Genomic DNA, 21,599 nt, shown 5'->3' on the forward strand with positions numbered 1-21,599 from the left:
GCTTTCTTTCGGTGTAATTTGATCACCTCTGCGCTTTTTATTTTTCACGCTATAAACAAAAAAAGGCCAAAAATGTTGAAGAAAAACAATATTTTTTATTTTCAGCTATAAAAAATAAATAGTAAACTCAAAGTTGGTTATAAATTTAGGCCAAAATGTATTCTGCTCCATGTTTTTGGTAAAAAAAATCCCAATAAGTGTATATTGATTGCTTTGTGTGGAAGTTATAGCGTCTACAAACTATGGGATATATACTGCAATTTACGCCATTTTTTTGCTATACAGCACTGCGCTAGTTTAACGGACAATTGCGCGGTCATGCAATACGGTACATAAACTAAATTTACATCCTTTTTTTCCCCCACAAGTTGAGCTTTCTTTCAGTGGTATTTGATTGCCTGTGCGGTTTTTATTTTTTGCGCTATAAAAAAAAAAGGCTGACAATTTTGAGGAAAAAAAACAATATTTTGGACTTTTTGCTATAAAACATGTAAAGTAAAAAAAAATGCAAAAATCTAATTTAGTCATAAATTTCTGCCAAAATGCATTCTGCGACATCTCTTTGCTAAAAAAAAACCCAATACGTGTAAATTAATTGGTTTATGTGAAAGTTATAGTGTTTACAAATGGCGGGAAAGATACTGGGATTTTTAGGTTTTTTTTTATACTAATAATGGTGGCGATCAGGGACTTATGGCAGCGACCAGCGACTTATGGCGGGACTGCGGCGGACATTCAGACATTGGGGGTACTGACTTGGGGTCACTGACATCCCCAAAAACACTAATACAGTGATCAGTGCAAAAAAAAAAAAAAACTGACACTGTACTAATGGCAATGGGGAGGAAGGGGTTAACTTTATTTTGTAGGGAAGAGTTATAGGAGTGAGGGGAGTGTTTTACTAGGGGGCGGGGGGTGTACTGGGCGGGACAAGGCTGATCGAGAAAGAGAAACTCCTCTTTCTCGATCAGCTCATCCTCGAGCTGAGAAGGAAGTGACAGACAGAACAGCTACTGCAGCTGTGCTCTCTGTCACTGATTGCCGCCGATCACCGGGACATAGCCGTTAAGGAGCGGCTGTGACCTGGCGACTGACATCTGCGGCGGTGATCCACAGGACAAATAGGGCGGCGGCGCGCCTCGCACGCGCTCCCTATTTGTTTACAAAACACACGTCTTAAAACGTGGTTTTGCCTGTGAGTGCCGCCCTGCCGCCGTATATGTACAGTGGCTGGGCGGCATGCGGTTAATCTCCAAACACAGAAAGGTTTCTTCACAGTAAGAGCTGTGAGAATGTGGAATAGACTCCCTCAAGAGTTGGTTGTGGCCAGCTCAGTGGATTGCTGTAGGAAAGTCCTGGATTCTTTCTTGGATACACAGAATATAACTGGATATAACATTTATAGGTGACGTTGATCCAGGGAATATCCGATTGCCTCTCGGGGGGATCAGGAAGGATTTTTTCCCCTGCAGGAGCAAATTGGATCATGCTTTGCTGGGTTTTTATGCCTTCCTCTGGATCAACTGTGGGTGTAGGATTATAACTTTTTTTATTTTTTTTTTAATGGTTGAACTGGATGGACTTTTGTCTTTTTTCAGCCAGACTAACTATGTAAAACAATTAAATATGATATCATTTCCTATCTATTTACTAATGCTGGCAGCATAAGGATTAAAAATCACCAATGTTGATTGAGAGAGTGAAGTTCCGCTTTCAGGAAAAATGCAGATTTCAAAAGATTGCAAATTACTTTTAAAATGATGCGAACATTTTGTTTATATAGGATTTTAGTGATTCAGAACGCGCAGTGTTCCTTTATTGCCGTGTTCCATGGTTGGTGGGTGCGGTGCATAGTTCTAGGTGCATGATGTCGTGTCTCATGGTGGAGGCCATGCAGCATTGCCGGTGAGGAGGGTGTGGGCCCTTGCTGCATTGACCGTGCATATTATTGCAGCGAGGTCTGCGGAGAAGTGGCGATATTAATAAGGATTCCGGAGAGCGGACTGCAGTGACGACCTGTTACCATGGCAACCCTCGGCGCTGCTCCCTTCCCGCTACACTAATGCACTTCCACAGATTCGCGCAGCATTTTAATTAGGCCCTCCGTTCATCGGCATTAACACGTGGACATTTCCCTTTAATGTGTCTGTCTGCTGGAGGAAGAATACTACGATGGATTAGGACAGACTTAATCTCTTATCCCGGGGATTTAGCATCTGTAGCCTGCCGGTCCGCAGGGACCTCGGCAATCCTGTAAAGGGATAATACAGGTTTGAATGTCGCCACCACGGTGTATAAAGAAACTTCCCTGGCAATAACATGATCATTCTAATGCCGTTATTGTAAATGCTGCTTTTCCAGGGGGCTGAGTAGTAGTGAGATGTCATATCCATCATATGTGGTCAGATATCTCTGTGTACCCTCTACTTGTCTGTGATCTGCAAGATAACACGCCTCTTCCAGCTAAAATGGAACATTGTTTACTGCTTTCTCTATACAGCATATAGTACAGAATGAACAGGATGCATGTCAAGTGATCAGAGAGCAGCTCAATGCTGCCCTCTGCAGGCCATGTCCCTCCATAGACCAGCCTTTCTCAACTTTTTTTTTTCTAACATGGAGGAACCAATATATTAACTTTCAGGCCTCAGGAAACCCTCACCCTAAATAAAGGAATAAGGAATGTGACATTTCTACTATATTTAACACCGGGGGGGGGGCTACTCCATAGAAAAACATTTTCAATAATAATGTAAAATGAAACAATGGAAATATGTATAATATATGCAACAATAACCATTAAAGAAAAGCAGAGAGAGAAAGAGAAAATTGTAGTGTTCCCTTACATTGGTGATCAGTGGGATGAATGTCCCTTACATTGGTGATCAGTGGGAAGAATGTCCCTTACATTGGTGATCAGTGGGAAGAATGCTCCTTACATTGGTGATCAGTGGGAAGAATGCCCCTTACATTGGTGATCAGTGGGAAGAATGTCCCTTACATTGGTGATCAGTGGGAAGTATGTCCCTTACATTGGTGATCAGTGGGAAGAATGCCCCTTACATTGGTGATCAGTGGGAAGAATGTCCCTTACATTGGTGATCAGTGGGAAGAATGCCCCTTACATTGGTGATCAGTGGGAAGAATGCTCCTTACATTGGGGGTCAGTGGGAAGAATGTCCCTTACATTGGAGGTCAGTGGGAAGAATGTCCCTTGCATTGGTGGTCAGTGGGAAGAATGTCCCTTACATTGGTGATCAGTGGGAAGAATGTCCCTTACATTGGTGGTCAGTGGGAAGAATGTCCCTTACATTGGTGGTCAGTGGGAAGAATGTCCCTTACATTGGGGGTCAGTGGGAAGAATGTTCCTTACATTGGGGGTCAGTGGGAAGAATGTCCCTTACATTAATGGTCAGTGGGAAGAATGTCCCTTACATTGGGGGTCAGTGGGAAGAATGTCCCTTACATTAATGGTCAGTGGGAAGAATGTCCCTTACATTGGTGATCAGTGGGAAGAATGTCCCTTACATTAATGGTCAGTGGGAAGAATGTCCCTTACATTGGAGGTCAGTGGGAAGAATGTCCCTTGCATTGGTGGTCAGTGGGAAGAATGTCCCTTACATTGGTGATCAGTGGGAAGAATGTCCCTTACATTGGTGGTCAGTGGGAAGAATGTCCCTTACATTGGTGGTCAGTGGGAAGAATGTCCCTTACATTGGGGGTCAGTGGGAAGAATGTTCCTTACATTGGGGGTCAGTGGGAAGAATGTCCCTTACATTAATGGTGAGTGGGAAGAATGTCCCTTACATTGGGGGTCAGTGGGAAGAATGTCCCTTACATTAATGGTCAGTGGGAAGAATGTCCCTTACATTGGTGATCAGTGGGAAGAATGTCCCTTACATTAATGGTCAGTGGGAAGAATGTCCCTTACATTGGTGATCAGTGGGAAGAATGTCCCTTACATTGGGGGTCAGTGGGAAGAATGTCCCTTACATTGGTGGTCAGTGGGAAGAATGTCCCTTACATTGGTGGTCAGTGGGAAGAATGTCCCTTACATTGGTGATCAGTGGGAAGAATATCCCTTACATTGGTGATCAGTGGGAAGAATGTCCCTTACATTGGGGGTCAGTGGGAAGAATGTCCCTTACATTGGTGATCAGTGGGAAGAATGTCCCTTACATTGGGGGTCAGTGGGAAGAATGTCCCTTACATTGGTGATCAGTGGGAAGAATGTCCCTTACATTGGTGGTCAGTGGGAAGAATGCTCCTTACATTGGTGATCAGTGGGAAGAATGTCCCTTACATTGGTGATCAGTGGGAAGAATGCCCCTTACATTGGTGATCAGTGGGAAGAATGTCCCTTACATTGGTGATCAGTGGGAAGAATGTCCCTTACATTGGTGATCAGTGGGAAGAATGTCCCTTACATTGGTGGTCAGTGGGAGAAGGAGGAGGACACACTGAAGGAGCTCTCCCTGAGAACCAGCATTTTCAAGCCTGGGCCTTGCCTGCTAGCTTGGCCCAGGAACCATGCCTGATCCAGGGGGAGGCCCTGGGAGGGATTCCCCTGATGAGACCGGGCCTAGTGAAGAGGAGGAGGTGGAGGACCTGACTGTGGGTCCCAGCCCTGGTGAGGATGTCGATGTCTTCAGACAGAAGATTGTTGATAGATTTGTGACTATTGGAAGAGCTGAGGAGAAACTCAATGTTTTGAAATCTGAACACAAAACCTTCAGAGCCAAATACTGCCAGGCCTGGAGCAAGAACAGATTGGGCATGAAGCCAGCGCTCCAGCACATGGAGGATAAAGTAAAGAAACAATCTTTATTATTAGAAAAGTTGAAAGCCAGAAGTGGAGCGTTTAAAGAAAAATTTGAACATGAGAGGAGATTTGCCAGCCAGACATCAGTGAGCTCTGTGGATCAGCAGCCTCAGGTAATGGATGACCCAGTTCCATCTACATCAGCGTCTCTCCCCCCATGTCAGGCTGTGGAATCACCAGTGGCAACCAGCCAGGGGGTTGAGGGTGAATATGGAACCCTGAAGTTCATTCAGCACATGGAGTCACCCCTGAGAGCAGACAAGTTCGCCTTCACTGATGACCCTGCAGAAGTCCCTGAAGATGGACAGAGGAGATACAGAGCAGCAAAGCCAAGACTGGTGGAGAGATCCCAATACACCAAGATGGCTGCTCCCAGCATGTCTGCCCCACCTGCTGTGGTGACTACTGCTGATGAGGAGCTCTGCAAGCAGCCTGCTGTGGAGGAATCCTCATCCAACCTGGAGGGAAAATCCCTGGCAGAGAGGTCTCCATACCATCAGGGGAATGTGGATGAACCTGCACCAAGCACCTCACAGATGGAAATTGCTGTTCCTGCTGAGACCAGTAGTCCCTCTACAGGCAAGATGGCTGCCACCTGCAGAGAGACTGTTTCACCTGAGCTCCCAGGTGCTCCAGACCTGATTGATGCTGGTGGGGGAGGGGAGCAGCACACTGCACCATGTGGAGAGAAAACAGCAAGTATGGATGTCTCACTTGTTGCTGTGTCTGAGAATCCAATCCAGTCCTGGGCTGAGTCTCCTTCCTTGGAAGGAGAGATGATTGATGGAGCTTCTATGGTTGCAGCAGTGAGTGTGGACATTGCTGTGAAGTCTATGACTGTTGAGACTGGTAAAGCAATGGAGGTGTTGGTGGTGGGTGGAGGTGAAGGGGTTAACATTGCTGACAGAGGTAAAAATGACATTTCTCCCCCTGCTGAGCAGAAAGAGGATACACCATCCAATCCCGGATCTGTGCAATCGGTATCTGCCAGAGTTGCACCAGATGATCCCAGACACACAAATGTTTCTGCTGCTGGGAGGATTGGGGGGAGCTATGCCTCTGTTTTGGGGAGTCGCACCAAGGGGGGTGGGGGGAGTGTTGGGAATGCTAATGGTCACAATATGGGGTGGTTTGGTGGTGGGATGGTTGGTGGGGTCAGGAGAAGGAATGTGGTACAGTTGAAGTGGGAGGGGGAAGGGAACCCACCAGTAAGGGGGAGGGTGGCGGAGTTGATTCTAGAGATGGGGTTTAAAGCCTGTGATGTGTTTGCATTGATCTGCCCAGTAGGCAGCTATGAATACGATTTGTCATTTGTAAAACCTGAAGGCCTGGACCTGTTTTGGGAGAGATATTGGAGGTGCAGGAGCCTTCAGCAGTGGAGAGGTTTGGTGGCAAAGGTTGTTTCCAGACAGCCTTTGATAAAATCGGTGACAATCCTGGTCCGGAATGAATCCATACCAGAGGCTGATTTAGTAGTTTGGCTACGCCGACATGGTGAGGTCCTCACCCCACTGCGGAAGGTCCTGGATGAGCATAGGATATGGACAGGGGCCTGGACGGTGTCAGTGCAATTGAGGGTGCTGGGCAATGTGGTTCAGCATCTTCCCTGCTCAGCCTTTCTGGGGAGGGATAGGCTGACCATTTTCTATCAAGGTCAGCCTAAAGTTTGTAACAAATGCGGAGAGAAAGGCCATTTTGCATCGTCCTGCACCATCAAGAAGTGCTCACTGTGCCAGGATTTTGGCCATTTGGCCAAAGAATGCACCGAGATTCGGTGTAATTTGTGCCAGCAGATGGGTCATCCATACAGTCTGTGCCCAGAGGCACTACACAACCTGCCAGGACTGGAGGCTGAGCTGCAGAGGCTGGATAAAGAGGATGAGGCAGCTGATGCCGGGGAGGAAACTGTAGTTGTACCTCCTGTGTCTGTTGTGTCCTCTGTTGTGTCAGATTGTGTTTCCCCCAGTAATGTCACCCCTGAGTCTGTCCCTCCTGTCCCTAATCCTACAGTACGTAGATCCTCCAGACTGGCGGAAGCTGCTGGGGGGGCGGGTTTAGCTGATCTTCCCTCTCGGCCTACTCCACCTCCGGTACCTGTCCCCCGACAGCGCAAACGTGGTCAGGAGGTTGTGGGGGTGCCGGATGGGGGTGGAGCCGATGGGGCTCAGGGAGGGGTATCCATGTCCCATGTCTCACCTCCTGCTGGGGGGGATTCGGCTGATGAGGGGTGGGAGAGGGTGAAGGAGAAGAGGAAGAAGAAGAAGAGGAGGATGAGAAGAGCTGTCCTCTCTTCCTCAGAATCAGATCCAGGAGGGGTCCCTCTTGGCAATACTTTTTCAGTTTTGTCAGGTGATGAGATGGTATCGGATATATCCATTTCTCTATCATCTATGGATGAGGGGGAGTCACGTACTCTGAAGAGAGCTGTTTCGGGTGATGAGAGTGTGGTAGAGGTTAGGAAACGACTACCCCAATCATCCTGATGGCAGTTCCCACTCTGTTAAAGGTGGTGACCATTAATGTCGCCAGCATTAAATCTGCAAGAGCTCGTGATACGGCCTTATTTTTGCTCAGCGAGTTTGATGCTGAGATTTTATTTTTGCAAGAGACCTGGCTCAATACATTGGCCGATGTCTATCTAGCAAAAAGGGAGTGGAGATGTGGTCCCTCCTTTTGGTCTCTTGCGGCTGAACCTTGCAGCGGAGTTGCGGTCCTTTTTAAAACCGATATGGTAACGTGCCGGCAGGTGATTGAGGTAGAAATGGGGAGATGCATGGTCTTAGACGTCTCTGTTAGGGGGCAGGACCTGCGCCTGATCAATATCTATGGACCACAGTCAAAATGGGGCAGGAAATGCCTCCTCACAAAGATCAAGCCCTTCCTTTTTACGTCCCAGCAGGTTGTCTTTGGAGGTGACTTTAACACCATAATTAGGCCTGAAGACAGGAGAGGCTCCATAGACAGGCTGGGTTATGATAGCGTTTTTCTCAGAGATTTGGTTAGACAGGCAGGCCTGGTAGATGTGCACATTAAGCACTGCCCTGGCAGCACGGGGTTCACATTTCAGAGAGGGAATAGTCAGAGCAGGATAGACAGGTTTTTTTTAAAGGAGAACTCTGCTTTCTCAGCTCCTGAGTTGAAGGCGGTGGAGTTCTCTGACCACTGTATGCTGTCTGTGACTCTGAATGCCTCGGACACTCCACCCAGGGGAAGGGGTGTCTGGAAACTGAATTCGGCTCTCCTGGAAGATGTAGAGGTAAGACAATCCTTTGAGGATTTTTTTCAGGCACAGGTTTCTATTCTGGACTTTTGCAGCAGTAAGTCAGAGTGGTGGGAGCTTGTGAAACAAAGGGCGATTGGACTTTTCAAGGCCATAAGTAAGAAGAAGCAGCTTGGTATGTATATTGCCTACCAGCATTTGCGGAGGAAGCTTGATCGTCTTGTCTCGTATGGAGGAGATCCAGGGGAGATCTCTGAAGTGAAGCTTCTTCTTAGGAAGTGTCAATACGACCGGCATGCCTCCTTGGTTCTGGAGAGGGATTATGGGAAATATCACTCACCTGATCCTTACCAGAACTGTAAGCAAGGCATAGCAGTTAAGACGGTCATTGGCCTGAAAGACAGTACGGGTTCCCTGATAAAGTCCAGATCAGGGATCTTGGAGATCTTTGGGTCGTATTATGCAGACCTCCTGGGAAGAAAGGACCTTAGCCGGGACAGGATGGAAAGCTTTCTGGATTCTACTCCAGGATTGGGAAATGGTGCATTGCTTTTGATGAATTTGACAGAACCAATTTCAGCGGATGAGGTAGTTCAGGCTATAGACAAGCTGGCTACCAAAAAATCGCCTGGGCCAGATGGATTGACAGCTGAATTTTACAAGTGTTTTAAGTCCATTCTGGCTCCCTTTTTAGCGGAGGTTTTTAACAGCTGTCTAGAAGAGGGTTCGCTCCCTCCCTCCATGAGGCAATCCGCTGTGATTCTTCTGTCAAAAGGTAAAGACCCCTCAATGATTGAGAACTGGCGCCCCATCAGTCTTCTCAATGTTGATAGAAAGATCTTGGCAAAGATTCTATTTTGGCGCTTGTCGTCAGTAGCAGGCGATTTGTTGTCCAGCCATCAGCACTGTTCGGTCCAAGGTAGAAGTACCTTTTCAGCAGTTTTGGCTATCCGGGAGGCTTTGGAACGATGAGGGCTGCTGGATGGAGAAAGTACTTGCTGGCATTGGATCAGGCGAAAGCTTTTGATCGAGTGAATCATGAATATCTGTGGTTGCTGCTTGGTAGATACGGCCTGCAGGGGAGGTTTATAGATTGGCTGAAGACATTATATAAAGGGGCTGAGAGCTTCCCACTTGTTAATGGTTGGGTTGGGCGGCCTTTTGAGGTCGGCTCTGGTGTGCGCCAGGGATGTCCTTTGAGCCCCCTGCTATATGCTTTCGCAATCGACCCCTTTGTAAGAAGGCTAGAGGGCGCATCGTTGTGCGGGGTGCCTCTGGGCATTGCTGGCGTGCCGCCTTTGAAGGTCGTTGCCTATGCTGATGATGTGTCTGTTATTATCTCTGGGACTGAGGAGGCGCAGGAGGTGGTCTCTGTGATAGAGCAGTACACGGAGGCTTCTGGCTCTAAAGTCAACCATGAAAAGAGTGAAGTTTTCTGGATGGGCGAGGAGGGTGAAAGCTTCGAACTTCCGGATGCCTTCCCAGAGCCCCAGCAGGAAATTAAAATTTTGGGCATCAAATTTGGTCCTGGTGACTATGGTCATCGAAACTGGGAAAGCAGGTTGGTAGTTGCCAATGCCAAAGTAGCAAGCTGGAAAAGATGGAGGCTTTCCTTGAGAGAGAGGGTTGACTTGATCAAAACTTACCTGATCCCGATCTTTTTATATGTCAGCTTCGTCTGTATCTTGCCGGTATCTCTCTATGCAAGGGTCTACAGCTGTTTTTTCCAACTGTTATGGGGAAATAGGCTGAACCTGATCAAACGCAATGTAACTTACCTGTCCAGGCGGGAGGGTGGCCTAGGAATGGTCAACCCGATAGTTTTCTTTTCTTTGCTCTTTTTAAAGTACAATCTTGGTAATATGTTAGCAGAGACCCCGCCGGGATGGGTGGGTATTTTTCAGTCTTGGTTTAGGCCTTTTCTGCATTGCTGGGAAGATGGCGGCCCAGTGAAAAGTCTGAGAGTCCGACATGGCAAGCTCCCGGCTTATGTTGCCCCGTGTCTGAAAATACTTCGGCAGTGGCAGGTGACAGTGGAGGATATCAGGTCCCTTCCCAGGAAGCTTCTGGGGGAGAGGATTTTGGCTTCTGCTTTCAGTGTGTCACTGGCCTTAAAGGATTGCCCAGGCTCCGTAATGAGGGAGGGATTGCGTTTAATTAACTTGGAGAGAATCCCTTTGAAGTTTAGGGATCAAGCCTGGCTCGCTTTCCATGGAAGGCTCTATGTGAGAGGGAACCTGAAGCACCGCCCTGTGGATGATCGGGATTGTCCTAGAGCAGAGTGTGTTGGTAAAGTGGAGTCTATGGACCACTTTCTGCTCCTGTGTCCCTTTAACATAGAGGTGTATAAAAGGGTGGGGAGGGTTCTGGGCATCCCCTTTCTCTATCACATGAGTTATGCAGAGTGGGTGTACGGGGCATTCCCAGCTCGCTGGGACTTTGATTTGGATACACTTTTTCTAGTTAGTATAGTTGTCCGTTACTTCACGTGGAACGCACGGTGTCAGATTACCATCCGGAAGAAAGTCCTTCCTGTAGAGGTGGTGGTGCACGATATTCTGGGTGAGGTTGGGAAGATTCGGGGTCTTGAGAAGGGCAGGGAGCCTCGGGCGGTCTGGATAAGGGCGTGGAGGAATATCAGACCTGCCTTTGGTGAACTGTCCATCTCTGGGTGAGGGGCTCTTTCCTTATACTGTTCTTTTCACTCCCGTAGTTTTTGTTGATTAAGATCTTTTTTGAAGAAGGGCTGCATGCATAAGGGGGGCGGGGTGGTTTCTTGACCTCACAGGTTTGATGTCTGGTGTAGTGATGTGAGTGGTAGTACGATTTATTTCCCCAATTATGTCATGTTCATTTCTGAGACGTTTGCTTTTGTCTGACAGCAGATTTTGCTATGTTTATTTTCGTTTTGCTGTAAATATATATAATTTTTTTATATTCTGTATAATATTTTATGTTTATTGATTGCAAGACTTTTAATAAAGAAAAATTGGGAAGAATGTCCCTTACATTAATGGTCAGTGGGAAGAATGTCCCTTACATTGGAGGTCAGTGGGAAGAATGCTCCTTACATTGGTGATCAGTGGGAAGAATGGTCCTTACATTGGAGGTCAGTGGGAAGAATGTCCCTTACATTGGTGATCAGTGGGAAGAATGTCCCTTACATTGGGGGTCAGTGGGAAGAATGTCCCTTACATTGGGGGTCAGTGGGAAGAATGTCCCTTACATTAATGGTCAGTGGGAAGAATGTCCCTTACATTAATGGTCAGTGGGAAGAATGCCCCTTACATTGGTGATCAGTGGGAAGAATGTCCCTTACATTGGTGATCAGTGGGAAGAATGTCCCTTACATTGGTGATCAGTGGGAAGAATGTCCCTTACATTGGTGATCAGTGGGAAGAATGTCCCTTACATTGGTGGTCAGTGGGAAGAATGTTCCTTACATTGGTGATCAGTGGGAAGAATGCTCCTTACATTGGTGGTCAGTGGGAAGAATGTCCCTTACATTGGTGATCAGTGAGAAGAATGCTCCTTACATTGGTGGTCAGTGAGAAGAATGTCCCTTACATTGGTGATCAGTGGGAAGAATGCTCCTTACATTGGTGATCAGTGGGAAGATTGTTCCTAGCATTGTTCGGCAAACAAAGGAATGGTTCTTACACTGTTGGTAAATAAGAAGAATGCCCCATTCCAGACAGACAGTACGATAATTGCTCTTTGTTTGAGGAACTCTTGTTGAGAAAGGCCCCCATAAACAGCAGTGTCCTCCTGCAGCCTCCCCCCGTCCTCTCACCTCTACTCCTTACACCATACTGACCATGGCAGGTAGTAGGATGGGATAGATAAGTGTGTGTAAGCTGTACAAAACTGTGCTGATGAGTAAAACAAACATTTCTCCCATATTATTGGTCTCGGGCTTCAAGTATAGCCAAACAGGTTTGAGTATTTGTTATCTCAAATGGCATGCATTCCTTCATCAACAAAACAGTGGCGGGTCCTAGCCTTCCAAGCATGGTGCACCCATCATGGTGCCCCCTATTTTCAGGGAGAGATCTGAATGCCAGATGTGTGACAGTGACAGTGAGGCCTTACCTGTCGCCTTGTGGTATATCCTAGATCCCACGTAACTTCTTGCCTCTTCATTGTGTTCCAGGGACTGAAGAAACCGAACATTGAAGAGATCAAACACGCCCGCAATGCCGTCTTCAGCCCTTCCATGTTTGCCAGCTCCTTACAGGAGATTATGAATATGCAGAAGGAGAAGTACCCAGAGAGGCAGCTTCCCTGGGTGCAGACCCGGCTGTCCGAGGAGGTGCTGGCACTGAACGGAGATCAGACCGAGGGCATCTTCAGGTACGGTCCAGCATTGACTTTATCTCCAGATATTGACAGAAATATGGGAATGATGGTGGATAAGTGGTCAGAACTGTGGCCTTACGGCACTGGGGCTCTGTAGTTAATTTCCACCCATAAACATGGAGTTTGCATGTTCTTCCGATGCTTATGTTGGTCTCCTCTGGATTCACATCTCTTTCCTCTAAGGGGAGGGGGGGGGGGGGGGGGAGTCAATTACCTTCTAACTACAAGCAGAACCCAAAGGGTGTGTCTTTCTGTGAGTATGGGATAGATTAGCGTGTAAGCTCCTCTGGTACTGTGACTGTGGGGGAGGGAACATTAGAGTGTAAGCTCCTCTGGTACAGAGACTGATGTGACTGTGGGGGAGGGGACATTAGAGTGTAAGCTCCTCTGGTACAGAGACTGATGTGACTGTGGGGGAGGGGGGACATTAGAGTGTAAGCTCCTCTGGTACAGAGACTGATGTGACTGGGGGGGAGGGGGCATTAGAGTGTAAGCTCCTCTGGTACAGAGACTGATGGGACCGGCTCAGTGTTCTCTGTACAGCTCTGCGGTATATGTCAGAGCTATATAAATGTATAATAATAATAGTGTGTGACTGCGGGGGAGGGGACATTATAGTGCAAATATTTGTTTATTTCAAATCTTGCAAACATACATATTGTTAATAAAAAATATTTACATATATACAAAAACTAAAATAAAATGTATATACTATCTATATCTGTCTGTCTGTCTATTAAAAACAAACAAGCTTACATCGGCAAATATCATAAATGAAAATATTTTTTTTTCCAAAAATAACATAAATAGAACTATATACAAAGAAACATCATTTTATTATCCGTAAACTACCAAATTCTGCAAAACACGACCCTACCTCCACCTGCACACACGCTCAGGCTAAGAAACGATTAAACATTGAACCCATGCATGCAGCTTTTTTCCAAAAATATGATCTTATAAAAATCTAGGGGACGTGAAAGGACAGAAAGAAAAACCACACAACCAGAGACTGACATTAGAGTGTAAGCTCCTCTGGTGCAAACTCTACTTCAAAGGTTTTAAAGATTTGTATGATGTCAGCATTGAAAAAAATTGTGAAAGATATTATTGTTGTACCTTCTCCATACAGAATTAGAAAACGGTAAGATCTGGCTGCCTTGCACACGCCAGTCTTTGCACTGTATGTAGGTAATCCTGTCGTTATGTTTACCTCCAGAAAATACCTGAAGTAGATCACGCTGGTGTCATTCATATATCTCTGTGATATCATGATGGATTTTCGGCTTTGTAACAAGTGAATCCACTGAGCCAGCGCCATGACATGATGATGTGTTTGTCCTCGCAGGGTCCCTGGTGACATTGATGAAGTGAACGCACTGAAGCTGCAGGTTGATCAATGGAAGATCCCCACGGGACTGGAAGACCCACACGTTCCAGGTAAGAGTGAGAAGCAAACGCTGGCAATGGTGGCAATTGCAGTTCAGAGATGCACAATAGGGTTTTATGTGGACCCCTCACCGTCACACCTACACTACACTGCTACAAGTATGTGGACCCCTCACCGTCACACCTACACTACACTGCTACAAGATGTGGACCCCTCACCGTCACACCTACACTACACTGCTACAAGTATGTGGACCCCTCACCGTCACACCTATACTACACTGCTACAAGTATGTGGACCCCTCACCGTCACACCTACACTACACTGCTACAAGATGTGGACCCCTCACCATCACACCTACACTACACTGCTACAAGATGTGGACCCCTCACCGTCACACCTATACTACACTGCTACAAGTATGTGGACCCCTCACCGTCACACCTACACTACACTGCTACAAGTATGTGGACCCCTCACCGTCACACCTATACTACACTGCTACAAGTATGTGGACCCCTCACCGTCACACCAACACTACACTGCTACAAGTATGTGGACCCCTCACCGTCACACCTACACTACACTGCTACAAGTATGTGGACCCCTCACCGTCACACCTACACTACACTGCTACAAGATGTGGACCCCTCACCGTCACACCTACACTACACTGCTACAAGTATGTGGACCCCTCACCGTCACACCTATACTACACTGCTACAAGATGTGGACCCCTCACCATCACACCTACACTACACTGCTACAAGATGTGGACCCCTCACCGTCACACCTATACTACACTGCTACAAGTATGTGGACCCCTCACCGTCACACCTACACTACACTGCTACAAGTATGTGGACCCCTCACCGTCACACCTATACTACACTGCTACAAGTATGTGGACCCCTCACCGTCACACCAACACTACACTGCTACAAGTATGTGGACCCCTCACCGTCACACCTATACTACACTGCTACAAGTATGTGGACCCCTCACCGTCACACATACACTACACTGCTACAAGTATGTGGACCCCTCACCGTCACACCTACACTACACTGCTACAAGTATGTGGACCCCTCACCGTCACACCTACACTACACTGCTACAAGTATGTGGACCCCTCACCGTCACACCTACACTACACTGCTACAAGATGTGGACCCCTCACCGTCACACCTACACTACACTGCTACAAGTATGTGGACCCCTCACCGTCACACCAACACTACACTGCTACAAGTATGTGGACCCCTCACCATCACACCTACACTACACTGCTACAAGTATGTGGACCCCTCACCGTCACACCTACACTACACTGCTACAAGTATGTGGACCCCTCACCGTCACACCTACACTACAGTGCTACAAGTATGTGGACCCCTCACCGTCACACCTACACTACACTGCTACAAGTATGTGGACCCCTCACCGTCACACCTACACTACACTGCTACAAGTATGTGGACCCCTCACCGTCACACCTACACTACACTGCTACAAGTATGTGGACCCCTCACCGTCACACCTACACTACACTGCTACAAGTATGTGGACCCCTCACCGTCACACCTACACTACACTGCTACAAGTATGTGGACCCCTCACCGTCACACCTACACTACACTGCTACAAGTATGTGGACCCCTCACCTTCACACCTACACTACACTGCTACAAGTATGTGGACCCCTCACCGTCACACCTACACTACTACAAGTATGTGGACCCCTCACCGTCACACCTACACTACACTGCTACAAGACGTGGACCCCTCACCGTCACACCTACACTACACTGCTACAAGTATGTGGACCTCTCACTGTCACACCTACACTACACTGCTACAAGTATGTGGACCCCTCACCGTCACACCTACACTACACTGCTACAAGTATGTGGACCCCTCACCGTCACACCTACACTACACTGCTACAAGTATGTGGACCCCTCACCGTCACACCTACACTACTACAAGTATGTGGACCCCTCACCGTCACACCTACACTACACTGCTACAAGTATGTGGACCCCTCACCGTCACACCTACACTACTACAAGTATGTGGACCCCTCACCGTTACACCAACACTACACTGCTACAAGTATGTGGACCCCTCACCGTCACACCTATACTACACTGCTACAAGTATGTGGACCCCTCACCGTCACACCTACACTACACTGCTACAAGTATGTGGACCCCTCACCGTCACACCTACACTACACTGCTACAAGTATGTGGACCCCTCACCGTCACACCTACACTACACTGCTACAAGTATGTGGACCCCTCACCGTCACACCTACACTACACTGCTACAAGTATGTGGACCCCTCACCGTCACACCTACACTACACTGCTACAAGTATGTGGACCCCTCACCGTCACACCAACACTACACTGCTACAAGTATGTGGACCCCTCACCGTCACACCTACACTACACTGCTACAAGTATGTGGACCCCTCACCGTCACACCTACACTACACTGCTACAAGTATGTGGACCCCTCACCGTCACACCTACACTACAGTGCTACAAGTATGTGGACCCCTCACCGTCACACCTACACTACAGTGCTACAAGTATGTGGACCCCTCACCGTCACACCTACACTACACTGCTACAAGTATGTGGACCCCTCACCGTCACACCTACACTACACTGCTACAAGTATGTGGACCCCTCACCGTCACACCTACACTACACTGCTACAAGTATGTGGACCCCTCACCGTCACACCTACACTACACTGCTACAAGTATGTGGACCCCTCACCGTCACACCTACACTACACTGCTACAAGTATGTGGACCCCTCACCGTCACACCTACACTACACTGCTACAAGTATGTGCACCCCTCACCGTCACACCTACAGTACACTGCTACAAGTATGTGGACCCCTCACCATCACACCTACACTACACTGCTACAAGTATGTGGACCCCTCACCTTCACACCTACACTACACTGCTACAAGTATGTGGACCCCTCACCGTCACACCTACACTACTACAAGTATGTGGACCCCTCACCGTCACACCTACACTACACTGCTACAAGACGTGGACCCCTCACCGTCACACCTACACTACACTGCTACAAGTATGTGGACCCCTCACCGTCACACCTACACTACACTGCTACAAGTATGTGGACCCCTCACCGTCACACCTACACTACACTGCTACAAGTATGTGGACCCCTCACCGTCACACCTACACTACTACAAGTATGTGGACCCCTCACCGTCACACCTACACTACACTGCTACAAGTATGTGGACCCCTCACCGTCACACCTACACTACACTGCTACAAGTATGTGGACCCCTCACCGTCACACCTACACTACTACAAGTATGTGGACCCCTCACCGTCACACCTACACTACACTGCTACAAGTATGTGGACCCCTCACCGTCACACCTACACTACTACAAGTATGTGGACCCCTCACCGTCACACCTACACTACACTGCTACAAGTATGTGGACCCCTCACCGTCACACCTACACTGCTACAAGTATGTGGACCCCTCACCGTCACACCTATACTACACTGCTACAAGTATGTGGACCCCTCACCGTCACACCTACACTACACTGCTACAAGTATGTGGACCCCTCACCGTCACACCTACACTACACTGCTACAAGTATGTGGACCCCTCACCGTCACACCTACACTACACTGCTACAAGTATGTGGACCCCTCACCGTCACACCTATACTACACTGCTACAAGTATGTGGACCCCTCACCGTCACACCTACACTACACTGCTACAAGTATGTGGACCCCTCACCGTCACACCTACACTACACTGCTACAAGTATGTGGACCCCTCACCGTCACACCTACACTACACTGCTACAAGTATGTGGACCCCTCACCTTCACACCTACACTACACTGCTACAAGTATGTGGACCCCTCACTGTCACACCTATACTACACTGCTACAAGTATGTGGACCCCTCACCGTCACACCTACACTACACTGCTACAAGTATGTGGACCCCTCACCGTCACACCTACACTACACTGCTACAAGTATGTGGACCCCTCACCGTCACACCAACACTACACTGCAACAAGTATGTGGACCCCTCACCGTCACACCAACACTACACTGCAACAAGTATGTGGACCCCTCACCATCACACCTACACTACACTGCTACAAGTATGTGGACCCCTCACCGTCACACCTACACTACACTGCTACAAGTATGTGGACCCCTCACCGTCACACCAACACTACACTGCTACAAGTATGTGGACCCCTCACCATCACACCTACACTACACTGCTACAAGTATGTGGACCCCTCACCGTCACACCTACACTACACTGCTACAAGTATGTGGACCCCTCACCATCACACCTACACTACACTGCTACAAGTATGTGGACCCCTCACCGTCACACCAACACTACACTGCAACAAGTATGTGGACCCCTCACCATCACACCTACACTACACTGCTACAAGTATGTGGACCCCTCACCGTCACACCTACACTACACTGCTACAAGTATGTGGACCCCTCACCGTCACACCAACACTACACTGCTACAAGTATGTGGACCCCTCACCATCACACCTACACTACACTGCTACAAGTATGTGGACCCCTCACCGTCACACCTACACTACACTGCTACAAGTATGTGGACCCCTCACCATCACACCTACACTACACTGCTACAAGTATGTGGACCCCTCACCATCACACCTACACTACACTGCTACAAGATGTGGACCCATCACTGTCACACCTGGTCTGTGGAAAATGTATTTTAGTCCATGGGATTCCAAAAGTCAGGGTTTGAATGAACAGTAAACACAAGCCACTAATAACGCAGCTATAGATTCATTATACAGGTGTTCCTCGGTTTACGAACGCCTCGGATAACGTCATTTTCGGTTTACAAATGAAAATCCATTGAAAATAATGCCTCGGTTTACAAATTTTTTTCGCAATATGAATGGATTAATTGGTTTTCAATGCATGTACATATTTTTTTTAATCATGTCCCTGTACAGTATTTGTGCCTTTAAAGTGCACTTTATAAAGTGTTTTGAACAGATAAAAGACTTTTTTTTTACTTTTTTCTGACCTCCGGAACAGATTAATTGGGTTTTCAATGCTTTTACAAATTGTTTTTTAATCATGTCCCTGTACAGTACTATGCCTTTTTATAAAAAGTTTTGAACAGATAAGACTTTTTTTTTTACTTTTTTTCTGACCTCCGGAACGGATTAATTGGTTTTCAATGCATTTACAAATTAATTTTTAATCATGTCCCTGTACAGTATTTATGCTTTTAAAGTGCACTTTATAAAGAGTTTTGAACAGATAAAAGACTTTTTTTTTACTTTTTTCTGACCTCTCATTTGGTTTTCAATGGATTCTTATGGGAAACTGCGTTTCGGTTTACGAATTTTTCGCAATATGAAAAGTCCTGCAGAATGAATTCAATTCGTAAGCCGAGGTACGCCTGTAAATGAATATAATGTTTTTTTAAATGCAAGCTGTATAAGCAGAGCCGGTTCGAGGAGTAGGCGGCAGAAGTGACCACCTTGGACCCTTCAGCAGGAAGGGGCACGGGATGGGCAGGTCCTGCAACTTGTACTGCTGAACTAATTTACAGCTGATAGGGAAGGGGGTAGACATTGGCTTTTTTCACCCTGGGGTGATAAAGGACCTCGTCCCAGCACTGAGTGTAAGTTCCCTGTCATGTTCACAGGAGGAGAGGACAGACAGGTGATGAAGGGATGCTCTCTCACTGTCCATTCATAAGCCGAGGGTGGAGTGATGACCTTCCTTTATTGCATACAAAACAGGCCATCAGCCTGGCTGTGCTGTGTGACTGAGCTGTGTAAATCACAGGACTGGATAGACAGAAATTCAAATCCTTTGGTAGGTAAAAACAAGTTAAAAGTCCACATAGGCTTGGACACAAGAGGAAGCTGTAACTACATTGGGAATGAGCAATAGAAACAAGGCTTATAAAATATTAAGACACGCTGACAGGTCATTTACATGGAGCTGAGACGATTGTATGATAAATATCTGTCAGACGAAGGCTGTCAGTGGAGGAAAGTTCTCCTGATTTATGGCGATATACCTCCGCGCTGAATAATATCATTAAACAGATTTCACCGATAATGACTCCTCGCCTGTCGCTCCTCCTCATGAAGTGACACACAAGTGTTCAGTCCCTTTCTGCTCACAACAGATTTGGGCATTTAAAGGGAACCTGTCATGTTAGAGGCAGTATTCGTTGTATTACCTAACTGCAGTAAAGAGAAGTGAGGCCTACAGGCTGGCTCTGCTATGTGGCAAAGCTGTGTAAGTCTCAGGGCTTGATGGACATACAAATCCTTTGGTAGGTAAAATAGCACCAGTATATGGATTTCTGGGCGGCACAGTGGCTTACTGGTTAGCACTTCTGCCTTGCAGTAATTGGGTCATGGGTTTGATTCCTGACCATGGCACCTCCTGCATGGAGTTCACATGTTATCTCTGTGTTCGTGTGGGTTTCCTCTGGGTACTCCGGTTTCCTCCCACACTCCAAAGACATGCTGGTAGGTTAATTGGCTTCTGTATAAATTGTCCTAGTTTCATCTCTGGCCATGCGGGATCTCCTGCATGGTGGGGGTTGGGGAAAGAAGTGTCAGCCTACCCTGTAAAATAACTTTTAAGAGAATCCATGGAAGAAGTTACTTGTGAGTGACGGTCTATGCAAGGGTCGGATACAACTGAATTGATAGATATATATTTCATCTGTGTATTTTGCTGATTGCCTGGAGATCAAATTATTATTATACAGGATTTATATCGCGCCAACAGTTTGCTCAGCGCTTTACAATATAACGGGAGACAATACAGTAACAATACAGTTCAGTACAAGAGGGATAGGAGGGCCCTGATCCTGGGAGCTTACAATCTAAGAGGGAGGGGCTGGTGGTACAAAAGGTAATAACTGTGGGGGATGGAGTGGTAGGAGGAGTAGAAGATTCCGTTATTAGCTGAGGGCGGGATAGGCTTCCCTGAAGAGAGAGGTTTTCAGAGATCGCCTAAAAGTGAGCAGAGTAGGCGATAGTCTGATAGATTGGGGTAGAGAGTTCCAGAGGATAGAGGAAGCTCTGGAGAAGTCCTGGAGATGAGCATGGGAGGAGGAGACAAGGGAGCTTGAGAGCAGGAGGTTGTGGGAGGAGCGGAGAGTACGGTTTGGGTGATATTGGAGACAAGATAGTATGAAGCTTCTTAGTGCCGCATCCTGAAAATGTAAAGAAAATGCCAGACAGAAAATGTACAGCCAAACTAGCGGATTTGTTTAGGCACAGTGAGAGCACACTATCATATAAAAATATTTGTAAACATAAAATGATCACAAAAATGATTTTTTAGAACAAGAAATACAGAGCCCCCTAACACAATGGGGGGGGGGGATATAATACATCTCATATCTCTTTGCATATAACGTATTACATGTCTCCTATAACATGAATTTTGATTCCAAAGGAGTAAGATTGAGAATAAGAAACCGTCAACGCTTTTCGCCTGGCTTCTTCAGGGCCGTGACTTCTGTGTAAGGGAGAGCAGTGCTAATAGGAGAACGGTAGCCGGTGATCTCCTAGATTGTAAGCTCCCAGGATCAGGGCCCTCTGTTTCCTCTTGTACCAAATTGTATTGTAACTGTAATGTTTACCTTCATTTTGTAAAGCGCAGAGCAAACTGTTGGCACGATATAAATCCTGTATAATAATAATATCCAGTCTG

At 47.1% G+C, this 21,599-nt stretch overlaps 1 protein-coding gene across 2 annotated transcripts in view; it reads left to right on the forward strand.

Annotated features, from left to right (window-relative positions):
• Positions 1-21,599, forward strand: part of ARHGAP39 (Rho GTPase activating protein 39) — a 368,562-nt gene that overhangs the window by 303,706 nt on the left and 43,257 nt on the right. For both annotated transcript variants that reach the window (XM_089692101.1, XM_089692102.1), the window contains 2 exons: positions 12,196-12,395; positions 13,750-13,841. In XM_089692101.1, coding sequence (XP_089548227.1) covers positions 12,196-12,395; positions 13,750-13,841 — 292 coding nt within the window. The remainder of the gene's footprint in view (positions 1-12,195; positions 12,396-13,749; positions 13,842-21,599) is intronic.

The sequence above is a fragment of the Staurois parvus genome, unplaced genomic scaffold, assembly GCF_062004578.1.
Source record: "Staurois parvus isolate SC_StPar_1 unplaced genomic scaffold, SC_StPar_1.0 ptg000575l, whole genome shotgun sequence".
Classification (NCBI taxonomy): Eukaryota; Metazoa; Chordata; class Amphibia; order Anura; family Ranidae; genus Staurois; species Staurois parvus.